The sequence below is a fragment of the Limulus polyphemus genome, unplaced genomic scaffold, assembly GCF_000517525.1.
Source record: "Limulus polyphemus unplaced genomic scaffold, Limulus_polyphemus-2.1.2 Scaffold179, whole genome shotgun sequence".
Classification (NCBI taxonomy): Eukaryota; Metazoa; Arthropoda; class Merostomata; order Xiphosura; family Limulidae; genus Limulus; species Limulus polyphemus.
This window is the reverse complement of record NW_013665789.1, coordinates 632254-649519: the sequence shown is the minus strand read 5'-3', so window position 1 is coordinate 649519 and position 17266 is coordinate 632254. Positions and strand designations below refer to the sequence as shown.

Genomic DNA, 17266 nt, shown 5'->3' with positions numbered 1-17266 from the left:
TGTCTATTTGCTTGTGGCTACGCTGTGTACCTTTTATGTTGAAAATTTTCACGAATGAAATTCTAGAATCTATGAATTGGAAATTTCGTTGTTGTTTTGGTCTCCATAGGAATTCCCCTACTTCAGGATGATCCTTGTCACTTCCATTTGTTCCCTTTATACAATTCTAGGATAAGTAATCTCTTTCCAGGTTTCTACACCATTGTCCATATTATTCAGTGAATTAATAGCAACCATGGATCAGTTTAAGTCGTTCAAAAAAGAATTATGGTAAGTTCGAGCTTGAGAAAGAAATCAGATGATTCAGGTAATAGTAGTGAGTTTTAGATAAAGCATTAGTGTATCTTGATACGTCACTTTAAGGAATTAAAGAGATCTGTATTCAGCAATGTCTTGTAAAGGTCGAATTTGAAAGTTAAGAGACTCTGTAATTAGCAAATAGTTTTCATTAATTGGCATTATGGACTCAAGGGATTCTACATCAATTAACAGAGAACGTTCATAACTTCACTTTAAAGAGTTAATGGGTTGTATACTAGAAATTCTTGATGGGATAGCATTACATAATTAAGAAAATGTTTCTTCAGCAGATGGACTTGATGAGATCTAAATATGAAAAAGTAAAGAGACTGCAAGTTTAGAAGAAGCTCTTAATGAGATCCTACCTTGGACTTATATCGTATCTACTTCACTAGAGATCGTAATGAAGTCGAATTAAGGAGTTGCGTATTGAGCAGAAATTCTTTAAATGAGGTATTGTAGAATTAAAGGTTTTACGTAATATAAGTATATACTGTATGGTCTTGCTGGGGCCGAATTAGATAGTTAAGGCGTTGTACGCTCAGCGAAAGTGGTTGTGAGGTTACAATAAAGAGTCAACTATTGTACATTCACCTTTGACACACTGTTGATTCTGAGAAACTGTACTTGGTCATCCGTCATTGTTTTCATCATACTCTGTCATAGGAAATCTCCCATTTTGTGCTCGACACAGTTCCTCAGTGTCAGACATGATGGAAGTATAACACAATACTTTCCAAAATAAACATGATTTATGCTGAGTAACTTTACTTCATAAATTTACCAAATTATTACGACTCGCTAAAAAATCGTTTGTACTAAACCAATAAAACCGTGATAAGTATGGCTCCAAATTCACTTGGGTTTCCAAAAAGCGCCAGTGAGAAATATTTTATAGAATTAATGCCAAAATTGTGTTGAAGTGTGACAGTAAGTGTTTGTTCTTTAGTGTGCACGTGGACTTGACATATTTCTATTAAGATGCAACGAAACTTCTGATTCAAATATGTTATCCAGGTTAAGATAAAATCCATAATTATTTGCTGTTTCACATTTGCACAGAAACCATTCCCATTTTTAGTTTGTTTGTTTGTTTGGAATTAAGCACAAAGCTACACAATGGGCTATCTGTGCTCTGCCCACCACGGGTATCGAAACCCGGTTTTAGCGTTGTAAGTCCGCAGACATACCGCTGTGCCACTGGGGGCAACATTTTTAGTAATCAATTTTCCAGTCAATTTATGATCTGTCACGATTCAAACCAACAACAGCACTTGGCCAACTGATGATGTAGTATTCCGGCTTTACTAAATAATCAATGAACAGATAATCTATAAAAACAGGAGATCTGAAAAAAAAGTGTAAACTTAACTGTAGTGATATTAAATAAGGAGGAAATCCATAGATACTTTCACAGAAAACTAAAATAGTTTTATTTTCCTTTAGAAGCATAAAGAAAACATAACCGGAAATTAAAACACTGAGGAATACTTTAGATGACAAAAAATTAAGAATATACAGAATTTAAATAAGATAACATGTTAAACTGAGATGTAAGTCGACACGGTCGTAAAAGTGCATAGAGTGCTTTGTAAGTCAACTTCACTGTTCAAAAACTAGGCTGCTGCTGGTACTTTCACAAGACAAACTCAAAACCGTTTGAGTTAAATGACTAATCGTATGTTGGTAAACATGGTTTGTAACAGATCTATTTCTGAATTTATTTGTGCGGTCAGTAACTCCGCAAGACCAGCTCATATACTCACCAAAACCAACAGAAAATGCTCAGATTGGTATCTACCAAAGAGGTGACAGACCTAAAAGCCATGCTTACGTAAGATTAACTATAAGTTTATTGGCTCTACACTGCAGAAACCTTAGTAAAAGTACCGAATATGCTCATTTAAGCTTAAGTGATTGAAATAATTGGTAATTTACATTTTCTTGTCAATTTGAACTAAACTAGTTAACATACATATCTAACCGTTATTAAATCTTGGTTGTAATTCATGTATCTTAATGAAAAATATAATCAATATACACATTACAATTGACTCAATTTTTGACATTTGCTTGGTTGGTTTGTTAGTTGTTAAGCACAAAGCTAAGCAATGGACCATCTGTGCTTTTCTCACCACGAGTGTCGAAGCACGGTTTTTAGCGTTATGGTTCTATCACTAAGCCACTGGGGTCTTGAAATTTGCATAATTTGGTTATTTACAACATTAAATGATATCTGAGCTCAGATTCAAGTTGGTTGAATTAAACTCTAGATAGCATCTGATTATTTATATTACTATATAAATGTTCGTATCATTTTTCGCTTTAAAGAAAAACACTTCAGTAATAAGTGGTCTGCAGAACATTTCACTTATTTAAGAAGAATGAGTATTATCGTAGTGATGCGGTACATCCATGATTTAGAAATCTTGCTCGGTTAGATGACGATATGTTTTCATATGAAGTATATGTCTTAAAGAAAGAAGTGCATGTTTGAATAAGTCAGATTTACTTCACTTGTTAGATCACCAAACTATAGTTCTTTGCAATAAAGACATATAAGGTTTTTGTAGTTCAATGAATTAGATTTATTTTGCTCAGTAAAATTACTAAAACTATTTTATCCCAGACATCCTCCTTGGTATAAAAATACCGGCTCTATAGTTTTGTGACTTAGCCTTACTAAGTTTGCCGTAGATACAAACATTATCTGCCATTGTTGTTATTTTTAATTATTTGCTAGAGGGCAAACAGTCAGTCAGCAGCACCCTACCATCCACGCTAATGGATTGACCGTCACTCTTATAACGTGCCCACTTATGAAAGTGCGAGGGATATTTTGTGGTATCAAGGATTCGATCCCAATTCCCCAGCTTCAAAATCCACAACTCTATCACATGGTCAACTCACGCCCCTCAAAAACTTAGAAGTTACATGTTTTGTTGAGGTCACTAAGACCACGTTATTCCAAAGAGGTTCATAATTTCAGAAGTTCAGGTTAAATGATTTAGTTAGACCACCAAGGCTTATCATCACAAAGACATTCCTCTCCATGAAAATAGATTTGATAGTTCAATGTTTTATATGTGTTGTGTGTGTGGTTAAGTCAGTAATGCCACTCTATCCTAAAGATATGTCTTTTTGGAGTCCCGTCATTTAATCACTTATATGTGTAATAGTTGGTAAGGCCACTAAAACAATTGTACACCAAGGGTGCACATTCTTGTAACAATAGAGGTCCATAATTTATAGATTTAGATTTATCGTGTTTGAATCAGAATAATACGTTAAAGGCTTTTGCTACTGACTTTTATGTTTGTAGCATTAAAAAAAAACACACACAAAAACGCTGCACTTTGCTTACCACGGCGGGGGTATGAATTGTTCCAGGTCTCTTCTGGGTGGTCCAGGTAGATCCATATTATTTTGTTTTCCAATACTATTAAGCATAAGAGATATCATCTTCTTGGAAATCCTAAATCACCGATCTGAACACATGTATAATCTGAATGTATGGATATTTTGCGTCGGAAAGTGTTGCTACATACACTTCCTCATTGCACTAGAGTTTTGGTGGCGTCAAAACAATGTTAAAAAGTTGTTCTGATACATGCCATTCCGCTGCCACTTTATATCGGCTGTGGTTGTCAGGTGACCAGCTGATTTGCATATTCAAAATATAACGTGATCAGTTATATATTGAAAATTTTATGTCCTTCTCATGAAATAACCAGTTGTAAAATAAAATGCATTTTTTCTATTGCCTTTTCTTTGAACTCTATTTCACATTAAGTCACTCAGGTATTTTGTTTCATAGATTTTTTTAAATACATTTCTTATCTAAAAATAATAAAGTTCATGATTTCAGGCTTGAGCTTTTTTGTGTTTGGTTAATCCACTTGAATAGTGTGTAAATACATACTGTTGTGATGCGTGTTGTGTATGACAGATGACACTTCACTATCCTAGTTAAATTAATATGTTTGTTTTGTGTAAAGCTACATAAGAGTCTATCTGCGCTCTGTCTACTCCAGGGAATATAAGTTATAAGTTCGTAAATTTACCGCTAACCCACTGGGGGATAACTTTAAAAATTGATTTTCTGTGAGATCTGAGGTCGCTTAGAAATATGTCATGAAAACATAGAAGCTCACATTGGATGACAACACATTTAACAAACGAATAGGAAACATAGTTTTGAGCAATATTACCTTTCGTTTGCCAATGATAAGGATTGTTAGATAATGGACCAAGCTAGGTCGATGACAAGGATTGTTTTATAATGGAAATTAATATCTATTTGGAGAAAACACATTAGTTTGAATACACTGACTTCTATTGAAGATCGTGTGGAAAAGAAATGTAACAGGAAAAGAAGATATAGATGAAAAAACAAAAAAAAAAACATTTATCTAACCTGGTAAGAATAGAAACAACAAAAGTCATATCTCACATACATTTTGTTGACACAATTTCTCTCTAAATAAGACGTGAATGGAATGCAGAAAAAATCAACAAAGACAGTATATCATGTTGCCAGAGAAAAAAATATATATTTATTTATCACTTGAAAATACAGTAGTAGCTTTGAGATTTGTATTCCGGGGATGGCAATAGTACATAATCGATGTGAAACTATGGAAGAATTGTAATAACTGTGGAATGTACTATGTACATATCAATTCTAAGCTTTGAACAACATCAGCTAATTAATATGGCATCGTATTTTTTTAAGTTTTGTATTGATTGAAAGTTCTTTCAACAGGTTTCTCTTTTTTAGGATTGTTAGAGGTTTTATAAAGAGGGCAAAAGTTTTAACTTAAGGGCCTATCAATACAATACGTAGTATGTTCTTAAAAGTAACAATTCTCACATACCAGTAGTGTGGAGAGAACAATGACTTGGATTTTGATTAATTACTCTACAGCCAATAAACACGTCCACAAACAAAGATGAACAATTCGACGCGACAATACCGATAGGATTCTCATCTAGACATGCCTTAACAGCACAGAAATATCTATTTACTAAACTTTTAAGTAGTTTATAATAATAAATAAATTATCACTGCTTAATTCTGTTGACTTAAATTCCAGTAACTTAACAAAGTTTTGTTATCTGAATTAACGAAGCAATTTTGCAAATTTGTGGTTACTTTTGTTATTAGTTTATAAAATTCTGGATCTCAAAAGAAGATGTGGAGGCGATACATATATGCAAATAACAATTATCAAAATACACATTAAACATCAAAATAAATACCTATTGGAAATCATTCTTTATTAGAAACAAAAAAAAACGAAACTTTGAAGTTTACTATTTTTTTTACTTTGTATTTTCTTATGAATCTAAAAGTGTAAGTACGCAGTACCAGGTTTCTCTCAACAGAAATGTATGTTTTAAACTGATTTAAGCTGTAGAAATTGTAAATAAAAGCTCACAATTACTCAAAATGTTGACAATTTTGTATGTTGTAACAGATCAAGCTATTTGTACAATATCTTTAATTGATGAATATGATATATTTCAAACAACATAGAACAAAGTACTTGAACTATGTCTACATCTCTTTCATTGTGCACGTTCCTCGCCATCACTCTCTTCGTGCCCAAAATTATCGATTGTCGTCTACAGAACTTTTGAGTATATCCACGTACACGGAACTCCTGACTCATCCAAAAAACACACAATTCCTAGTTCATCCTATAATCATAAAACCCGGTGCATCTACTTGTACATAAGTAATCTTTTTCCCGCACCCATGGAAGTCCTAACTCCTCTCACAAAAACAAACTCCCAGCGTAATCTTTAAATATAGAATCTTCAGTCCATCTCACAACACAATAATCCTGACTCATTTTACAACACAAAACTCTAGCTTATCCACCAACACAGAACTCGACTTGTTATATATATAGAAGTCCCATAACTCACAACCTACTTACACAAAACTTCTGAATTACAGAAGTATCCAGATCCATTGACTCATTCTACATGTGTAGAACATTTCTTCCTTCTTATATACAGGAAATATCTTATTTCTTTCATTAACAAAGCTGCTAACCCTTTTTCTACGTACCCCATTTTCATTATGTACTGACCTCTTCAATCTTCCCATATTTATGTGTTTAATGATCTAAAGTACATTATTGGTCATCATCTTACGTACATACTATTATTATCGTTCATAATGAACCATTGATTTATTCCACCTACACAGAGCCCCTAATGTCTTTCTATAACTAAGCGCGTAGTAACGATTTCTAACCACAAACCACGATTATTCGCATTTACACACAACCTTTGGTTTCTCTTAGCATGCACAGAACCCCTATGTACCGGGTGTTCTTATTTTTTAACACAACAAAATCGTGGACTTCTCTCCTTCTGTTAAAAAGTCTTTGATATTTTTAACTTCTCCACAACCCTTTACTTGTATAATAAGTTGATGTCTCTTAAATAATATTATATTATGCAAATAATTCGAAGAAAATGTGTGAAAACGATTTTCGTATTTTATAGTATCACCCAGCAACGTTCTTTTTGTGTCCTATTTGTTCTTGTCAAACAAGAAAATAAATTGTAAATTTAAAGAATCAAATTTATAACACATAAGACATTGTTTTCTCAACAATACTGGTTTTCTCCTAAATGTGGGTTGATAATAAATAGTAATAATATTTTTACAGTAAGACATAATACTATTTCAACTAATAATTTAAGTAGAAAGAACCAATCAATTGGCATAGAAGAGGCAAAATATATTTAGTCATCTGAAATGTCAGATGATAACAATTTTTATAACTTAATTATACAACAATATTTCGGTAATATGGTTTAACATTAGTATTGTCATTAAGCTCTATTTCCACGTACTTTAGAATGGTTATCTTTTTCGACATTATTAATTAACGTGAACACATAAAGATATGTTTAGTTAGCAGTCTTAACTAATGAAATTGACAACAATATGTATATTGCTGTATATTGTTATCAAACCCACGAGTTTCAAAGTTCTCTTACCTTTAAAAACGACGGTGGCTCTACCTAACGGCCATGTGGCATTCAACCAGACCATATATATCGCTTCCGTTGAACTTTTAAAAAACCTGGAGAGGTTTTGGATTGGTATCTGGCACTTGGCATGCGTGCTTAATTAGTATTTAAATGAAAGCGGGGAATCTGATTATAAAAAGTTTACTAAAGTTTAATCCTCTCCTGATAATACACACACACACATATTCATAACACTTTTGAAAAATCACCATTCGGCTGTGAGGAGAAAAAATAACAACACATTAAAGATCCTTTTCTATTCTGGGTGAGCACTATTAAATGAAAACAGAAGTTTTAAGTATGTTCTATCTTTATGTTGGAACGTTATTAGGAAAGGATGAGTTTATACATTTTTTATACAGTGCTTATAATTTCGGGAGGTATAGGACAACGAAATGAATATCTACGATTAACATTAAACCTTCAACTGTCATTAACGTTACATTGTAATATCTCAAGATTTAGCAGTGATATTCAGTCTTACTGAGAAAAATAAAAACAGAGTCGGAAGTTCGCGTAACAACAGTAAGAGTGGACTTCAATGTCCAAACACAGACCGTCGTCATGGTAACAGCTGCTTAACGTGAAGGCTGTTTTGTTACTAAGAAACACACAATTATACATTGATATTACATTTTATATTTATATATTTCACACAATGGCCAAGCAATACGGTTATCTACCACAACTGTGACTGACATAATAATTAGAGGCGAGAATAAACCGGCTTTGTCATAGCTAGCCTATTCTGTATATTTAATATATTTATACACACACACACACACACATATACATATATTTCCGTATAATTGATTGTAATATGATGAAACTTTTTAAATTACCTTTTATCTTGTTGGAGTTTACAACATTATTGATTGTAAATATGGATGTGTTTAAAGTTAAGCATCATAAATTCCTCCACAGACAATATGCCACAATAACAGATACATCCGACAACAAAGTATAGTTTTTCCTGAAACAAGTAAATATCATTAATACTAACACGGTTGGTAGCACCCAGGGGCAAAACTAATAAAATTCTTGCTCTTAAACATTAATGTATCTAGTGTCCAGTTAATAACGTGCTAACGAACAGTCACTAAGCGAGCGATAAATAGTCAACATAATCAGGAGAAAACACCCCTAAAAATTTTCAACAACTCATCACATATAGGCATTCTTTATGAGCCAGATTTTGCGAAACAAACAGTGCATTTATGAATGACTCCCTTTATATATATATATATTAACAAAGCGAGTAACTGAATCGAGCGGTATATGTTATCTTTCTTTAATATTCAATTTAAGAAAATGACATATAAGGTTCTCCTACAGAAACTAAAATAACAAGACGCACACGACTGTATAGCGTTTTTAAAGACTCTCAGGATGATTGTTGTTTTGTTTTTCGAAAGTTCCTCTATTGGTGGAGGGTTCATCTTGAAAGGAGCAAAAAAATAGTTTATAGTCAGACTGAGATAAGCGAAATTTTTAAACAAGATGGAAGAAGGATTTGACAACAACAAAAATTAGAAATTAGTAGTGGGAAGAAGTTATAGAAGAATCTTTTATAACAGTTAATTATTTTAATATTTCAATATTTTGAAGAAAAAAAACACAAAACAATAACGACAACTTTTAAAAGCTTAGTTAATAAACATAAAACAAAAGGTAAAACTAAGAAGGGAGGGCTCGGATATAAGCAGTGTTGTGGAAACACCCTCACGAATGGACTCTGGCCTTAGCTTCCAGATTAAAGTTGTTCTTCAAAAGCGCCCTCTTGCCCATCTTAATAAAGCGTCAGCCAACACATCTAGATGAGCTTTCGTCTGAAAGAAAAACAAAATTGTCGAAGCATTACGATTTAAAAGATATAAATAACTTATTGAACTTCTTTGAAATTGTATTTTGCAGTTTTTTAGTCTAAAGCACATTAGAATTTATGCTGTTCTCCAACTGAATGGGTTAACTAAATAAATTACCAGCAAGGTGTCTCAAAATTACGATAAAAGGCTTAATACATTATCAATCCACAAATTAAAACTTTTAACAGTTTCGCTAGAATGTCTTCTAAAAAAATAACAAAGCTTATTGAGTTAACAATAGAATGAAAAAATTAATATAAATGTTTGAATAAATAAGAACTCATAAACAAACTGTTAATCCTCAGCAGCTTATTGCTTCTTATAGCCATATAAGATACGAATTATTTCAAATCCTTTGTGATGTCAGTATCTCTTTTTTTTCGGTTCCTAAACTGGATTATTTGGAAACCCTTCTCGAACACTGAGTATATATGGAAACAGCACGTTTGAGGCGTGTCTATGGTTTGATATAGGTTTCTATGTACGTTGTTCTAATATTTGTTTAACTATTTTCGTTCCGAAGGAAAGAATAAGTTAAGCTACTCAAATTGAAATAAACTGCCTTCTTAGATTCTCATCTGCATATTTAAAGTTGTCATTGTAGCTTTAGATTCATGAAATCATTCCAACTGATAACGTTATTTCATTACTTTATTATATGTATTCAATCTCGACACGTTTCAAATTTGATCTCTTTAAATATCTGGTGTTACATTTTTTTTTTTACATATTTCATCTTTCTAAAAGCCTGATGCTGTAAATCATGTTTTATACCTCAAGTTCCTAATCCCTGATGCTTTTAAATAAGTTTTTTTTCTAAACCCCTAGTGTTCATGAGCAAACATAGTCGGAGACTTGTGAAGAAGTACGAACATATCGATGGCAAATATTTTCATATCATTCGCTGAATCGTCTTATCCAACTGAAATAAACCTTTACATCCAAATCATGTTAGCAATTTTTAATCGTATAAGTTTCATTTTCTCTTCTTGAACATTTTAAACCTTTCATTTTGATTTTTTATATTTATCGATAATTTAGATGTAAAGAAGAAAGAGGCAACAGATTTTCATATTGAAGTCTACAATTCATAAGACACAAATTAAGTTGAAAAGAAATTAAAACATTTCATTTCATAATGCACTGTGTTTTATTATTTACTTCTAATCCTTAAACATGTCAGTAATAAATAGCTCATTTGAATAATTGTCTGGATGTCATAATGAGTGTTTGTTTTTTTATTTTCGCACAAATACATATGAGGATTATCTGCGATAGTCGACTCAAATTTGAATGACAGACTAGAAGAAGGCAGCTAGTCAACAATACCTACTGCTAATTTTTGGGCTACTCTTGTCAGACCAAATAGTGGAACGTGACTGTCGCTCTTATAATGCACCTACGGCTTCAAAGTGCGGGGCGCGAGCTTTATTTAACCACATGTATCGCGCTCGGTCCCATAAAGAGTGAAACCAGCTAACAAAGTTTAAGTTTGGTAGTCATAAAATGATTAGTAAAGACATGCAAAGGCTCGTCCAAAACCAATAACTTGTAGAATTAAACAGTGAAGATTAATTCAGAAAAAATAACAGATTGAATTACTGAACAACAAATTATAGTTCATTTTTCAAAAAATAGAGTTTAGTATCACTTGACATAAAAGCACATTTTGGTTCGTTCTTCAAAATCACAATTTATGTCATTTAATAAAGAAGTCTGATTCACACTCCACAAAAAGCACTTTGTGTTATTGAATAACAAAGCTTAAAGCTTGGTTCACATTTAAAAACACCAACTCGTATTATTGAATAGCAAATTCTGGTTCTTATTTCAGAAATATTAATTTTGCCACTAAGTAGCAAATCCTAATTCAAACTTTAAAAGCCCTAATTCACAGTACTAAATAGCCAAATTTAACCGTACCTGAGATACACTAATTTGCATCATTAAAATAGCAAAATCAAAACTACACTTCAAAAAGGGCTAATTCATACCAATAAGCAACATAAACTTCACTCTTCACATATAATGTGTAACAAATTTTTGTCAATAAGAAGAAAAGTCTAAGTCACTAGCTCGTACAAGTGAAAATTCGAAATCATTACTTTGTCTTTTATGTAAAATTCGTGAAAATTTGATTTAATGTGTTGACCTCCCATGATGTATCAACAAAAAGACTTGCTATTTATATGTACTTGCTGAAGGTGGTCTTGAGATCTCGTGTCTTGAAAGAAGAGGCTGAAACTTATCTAAGAGAAAAGGTTAGTGAGAGAGATGCAAGACAGTAGAAATAGAATTATTCATGAATCCTCTTAAAATCTCCCGTGAACTTTCTAGCTATCCCTTGTACTTATCATTGCGTCTCCTATAAAGGTTATTAGATGAATAAAATATACGTTTGTTCTCTTATGACAAAGGTAAAAAACAGAAAATTGCATGTTGTAGATAGATGAAACATTAAATAAATCATTATAAAATTCCGTTTCTATTCGAATCGGATGATAAAACATAAGCTCCCAGTGACTGAATTCAGGTTTAATCTAAATAATTTTGCAAACATGTAGGCGGTTCGACAAGATTATGATCTCTTATAGATTTTGTGTCCACACAAGTACAATGAATGTATATACTAGCCCATGTTTTATAGTGTTCTCTGTTAAGCATACTGAACCCGTGTTTAACACGTATAAATAAAAATCGAATTCTTTCAAACCTCACAATATTAGTCCAATTAGAACGCTTAAGATATATAGCAAAGCTGTTTTATACTAAATGTGAATTTGTCGGGGCTATCATCAAACGTGTTTCACATTTTTTTAAATAATAGTGAAAGTGAGTAAATGCGAGACAATCTGAAAGATGTAGTAAATATCCATGAACTAAAAGTTACACTTTCTACTACTCGAACACGTGTCAGCTCATATTATCTAAAAAAAAGACAAAAACGTATAGTTACAAACTGCTGATAGAGGATATCACTCGAGAAATATGCAGTATTGAAAATAACTATAGAAAGTACGAGATAAAAAAGGATACAAGAGGCAAATATTACGAGAATGACACACCTTTATTGTGTGAAGATTAAATGCAGCAGAGTACAGTCAAATGTCTATAGTTTACACTGCGATTGGTTGTCATCTAACCAATGAAAAAGTTCCCCACCAGTGTAAAACTTTTAAAAGTACAGGATCTCAAATTATTCACACTAAGCGTGGCAATAAGCTACCAGGACTAAAGTACCCCATGACAAGAGTGTTGAAATCAAAGTTTTGGATGGTCAAGAATACTCCAAGCACAAAATTGCAGCAGGACTTCATGTTTTTCTAAGAACTTTGTGCAGGACACTGAAAAGGGTTACATGACTCTGGCATTGTTAATAACAGAAGTGATCGAGGCAGAAAAACACAACTCTGCAAAAGTAGATTTAAGTATCTCAAAGTATTCTCTTCGCGAGACAGACGACGGTTGATTATAGATCTTGCTAACTATCTTCCTATAAATATACGTTTCAATATTATCTCGAAAACAGAAGTGGTCTTAATGGGTGCGTGGCTATCGAAAATCTCTGCTGAGAGGATATAAGCAAACTAAATGGTTAAAATGAGCATTAGACAACAAACAGTGAAATGAACAAAGCTCTTTACGGATTAATTCAAGTTCGAGGAGAACGGTATCATAGTCAAAGTATAATATCTACAGTTAAACATAGCTGGACATCAGTATATGTTTAGAACTGCATCCCAGACAACATTGACAGTGGTCTAAACAAAACTGATGGCACTCTGACTGCTGACTGGTATAAGCATTTCTGATCCATGAATACTTGGAAAAAATATAAACGATCTTACATTAATAAACTGTATGGCAACATGAAAACAAGGCAAGATTCTTTGTGTAAGCGAAAGGCTCATTTATGTACAAATTACTAGTGTATTTTATAACTTACTCACTTATATTATATATTTTCGGTGAATCAGGTAATGGCTTCTATCATTAATAAATTTCTCATTCACCACCTAATTTCCATTACTCGTTTTTTATGTCTCCTGTATTACCTAGATAAAACTTTAACAGTGTGTTTTACAGTGATTTTATTTTATTGCATTAATCTCCTAACGTCGTGTGGTTTCCATTTTTTCTTAAACTTAATCATTACTACCATAGTAACAAACTTTGTAATGTTTAAACACTTCACGTAAAATTATGATACAGGTTTTGCAGCAACATCCCAACAATATCTTCTGTATTGCTTTAAACCTTTTCTCTTCTACTCTGACTAAGACGAGATAATGTAGCTACATCAGCTTTATTCCAACTTGTCTGAAAAGAAATCTCACAACTTTCGAATTTCCTTTTAAACTGCACCAAGACCTCAAAACCAACTATATTTTACATGTATCCAATACAATTTAAACTCAACAAGTGTTCTAGAAGTCTGATGTGTTTAAGATTTCAAAAACAATATTCATTTTTTTCTATCGCGTAAGGATTTTTTACAAATCGAGAAGAAAAAACTGTTACTTGGATCAAATTATTATTGCATTTACCACATTGATGTTATTTTAGAAACTTTACCAAAGGATCCATATGCTACGCAATAATGTTATCATTGCTGCAGAACTTTCACCCAGCTTTAGATTATATCTGCAACCTTTGAATCAGTAGTCTTTTTTTTTCTTTGTGACAACAAAATAAAAACATCATTCCAAAATAAACCTACACAGAGTCATTCACTTTAAAAATAAGATTCCTTTCATCCAAATAAGACACTGAAAGGAAAACCTATAGGTAAGTTTCTAAAACTTAGATGACTTTGCTCCAACGACACCACTTAGAAAACAGCTTTTAATGAAATGTCTGAATTATCTAGAAAGTGGCCGTCCTCAAATGCCTTGTACAAAGCCAAGTCAGATGTATTTAATACTTCTCATAAGGGCATTCTAGATATCGAGCCTAAAACAGCAGCTACAAATCGTACACTTTTAGTTATGACTTATGACCCACTTAACTTTCGCATACACCGCATAATCACTAAAAACTTTAACATTCTCCTCAATGACCCTATCACATCAAATATTTTAACATCTCCTCAGTGACCCTTACACATGAAACATTTTTTAATATGCCTCTAACCTGTTGCAAATATAAACAAAACCTCAAAGATTAATAACTCACTCTAAATTACAAAAAAGAAACAAATCAACATAATATAAATGCAATAAATGTTGTAATCAACCTATCTGTGTAGCTTAAGATTTATTCGAGAATCTAAGTATTACGACCTAAATGAATTTTTTACGTACAATCAGAATTCGCTGTATATCAACAAGTGTCATTTACTGCGTAATATGCTTGAGATGCAATAAAATATACATTGGCGAAATTTGCGCAGACTATGGGATCAATTACGTGAACATCATCAACAAATAAAAAATAAAAAGCTTCACCTTCAAGTATCTAGATGTTTTAACTCAGACGACCATTCTCTAGCTAATCTACCAATATTTGCACTCAAACATGTACCATCTGGCAGGACAAAATGAGAATGAAACTAACATAAACTGACTTTTAAATCAGGTACCAAACGATCTCTTGGAATAAGCAAATGATTTTGTTTTGTTAAAATGTTTTTGTGTTGTTAATTTGAATTATTTATACATGTTTATGAAATTCTGTTGTTTCTATTACTTTTCATTTATTTAATTTTCGTATTTATCTACTTTATTTTTACCTTGTATTACATTGAAAGCATAGAAAACTGGAACTTTAGAATTAATTATGTCACTAATAAAAGTTCTGTAGTATTTTGATGAGCATTCAAAACTATCTCGTGTTGAACTAGAAGAAACTTATTTATTCTATATCATATATCAATCTCTAATTTTGTAATGATCTTGAATATGTTTTGCAACACCACCATCTCATAATAAGCTAATACACGTTGAACAATTCATAATTTCTCTTTACATTTCGGATTACTTTTAAACATTCCCTTGTCTTCCTATATTGGAACCGACATAAGCGCCCTCTCACATTAGGCAATGGGAGTCATAAATCACATGGGATCGTTGAGGAAGATAAATCTTATTTTTAAGTTTAGAAACAAACAAAACAAATCACATTGGAAGGTTTAGACATACATTTAGCTCGATTTTTTGGATAAAATCTTCTTATAGTGACATTAATGGCGTCCAATTTTTTATTTTTTTTTACTGGAGTGATCACCAGTATACGATAGAGATATGAACGCTGGCAGTTTTGGGACATCGAAATTTAATTGAGAAAGTTGTTTTACCATTTTTTCAATATTAGACGAGATAGAACGTTTTGGAAAATAATTCGTTATTAAAACTGACGCTAAATTATTTAGTCCTTGTTGGAGGAGCTCAAAAATGTTATTTAGTAATATAAACAAGGTATACAAGATATCTGCTTATATTTTCTTTAAATAAATGTAGTATAAAGCTATCCAAATGTGAATGAAATCCAATGGATGCTGGTTTATGATATGCTGTAATATGAAACATTTCAAGTTTGCTGTACCTGAGAGTGATCATTCATACAATCGACAAACTTCATCAGTTGATCTTCATTTTTAAAAATCATCAATGTTTCAAATGCATAATGGCTATAAAGAGTGGTCTAAACTGAAAGGGGCAGTCATTTATCTAGTTTTGTTCATAAAACATAAACATATTAGTCATTGTAGGAACAAAACACGAACCCATGATAACTCTGTCTGTTTGTTCAAAATCTTTCTATTAAATTGAAAAAAAAAAAAGAATTCTTAAATTGCGAATTCGATTAACTTTTATATAACTATTTATCAATTTAACCACATTTATTAATTAATTTTGGCCAAATAATAATTCCAAGCATAAATCAATTGCCTTATCAAGAGGTGTGTTTGCGAATATAGACTCAATATCTAGGGAATACTTTATCATCAAACCTCACAATAACCATTTTGTTTGAAAATTCAAAACTATTTCGTAGGGTGTAATTATTATAAGTGAATTCCATTATAAAAAAAAGAGATAAAAATTTTGGCTAAATTATACTTGAAAAAACCTATATTAGAAATTATAGATCAATTGTTTGTTTGTTGTGGATTTCGCGCAAAGCTACATGAGGGCTATCTGCGCTAACCGGCCCTAATTTAGCAGTGTAAGACTAGAGGGAAGGCAGCTAGTCATCACCACCCACCGTCAATTATTGGGCTACTCTTTTACCAACGAATAGTGGGATTGACCGTCACATTATAACACCCCCCCCACGGCTGAAAGGACAAGCATGTTTGGTGGGACGGGGATTTGCAAGTAGAGCGCCCTATAGATCAAATAGAATAACTAGATTTGTAACTTTTTGGTAAGTCATAGAGAAGATCTAGGTGAGACACCCTGACATAATATTGTTATAGGTCCTCTTATCAAGAATTAATCTGTTTTATTTCGCGACTGTAGGATCTTTGATCAATCTAGGAAACTGGTGTTACTGACAATCTGTTTAGCCCTTTCAATATTGTCTCTTCTATCTAAAATCACAACACCGTTACTTTAATCTAGTTTAGTGATGACAATCTGTTTATTAGACTTTAAATGACCCAAAGCATATTTTCCTTGCTGATATTCAAAGATTTTCTTCCAAAATTATAAGAATGCAGACCTGAAAGTAAATCCAATGTTGTTTATATGTTTTTTTTTACGTCAATAAAAGTTTCATCACTGATAGGTTTGTTTGAATTTATGCACAAAGCTACACAATGGGCAATCTGTGCTCTGCCCACCACGGGTATCGAAACCCGGTTTCTAGCGTTGTAAGTCCGCAGACATACCGCTGTGCCACTGGGGAGGAGGGCACTGGTAGGATAGACATTATAAGTCTTAAGTTGTCTAAATAGTATTTCAAATTGAGCGGGTTATTCCTGAAATTCGATCTTTTTCGGGGTTAAAACAAGCCTTAAACCTCTCAGTAATAAAATTTTTCTCGATCCCTATGCCTCCTAGTGGCACAGCAGTATGTCTGCGGACTTACAACGCTGGAAA

At 32.5% G+C, this 17266-nt stretch overlaps 1 protein-coding gene across 1 annotated transcript in view; it reads right to left on the bottom strand.

Annotated features, from left to right (window-relative positions):
• Positions 1 to 4838: 4838 nt before the first annotated feature.
• The window catches only part of LOC111084943, a 99105-nt gene continuing 86677 nt past the window's right edge, over positions 4839 to 17266 (bottom strand). Inside the window, exon 3 of the mRNA XM_022381624.1 lies at positions 4839 to 9185. Coding sequence (XP_022237332.1) covers positions 9123 to 9185 — 63 coding nt within the window. The 3' untranslated portion in view covers positions 4839 to 9122. The remainder of the gene's footprint in view (positions 9186 to 17266) is intronic.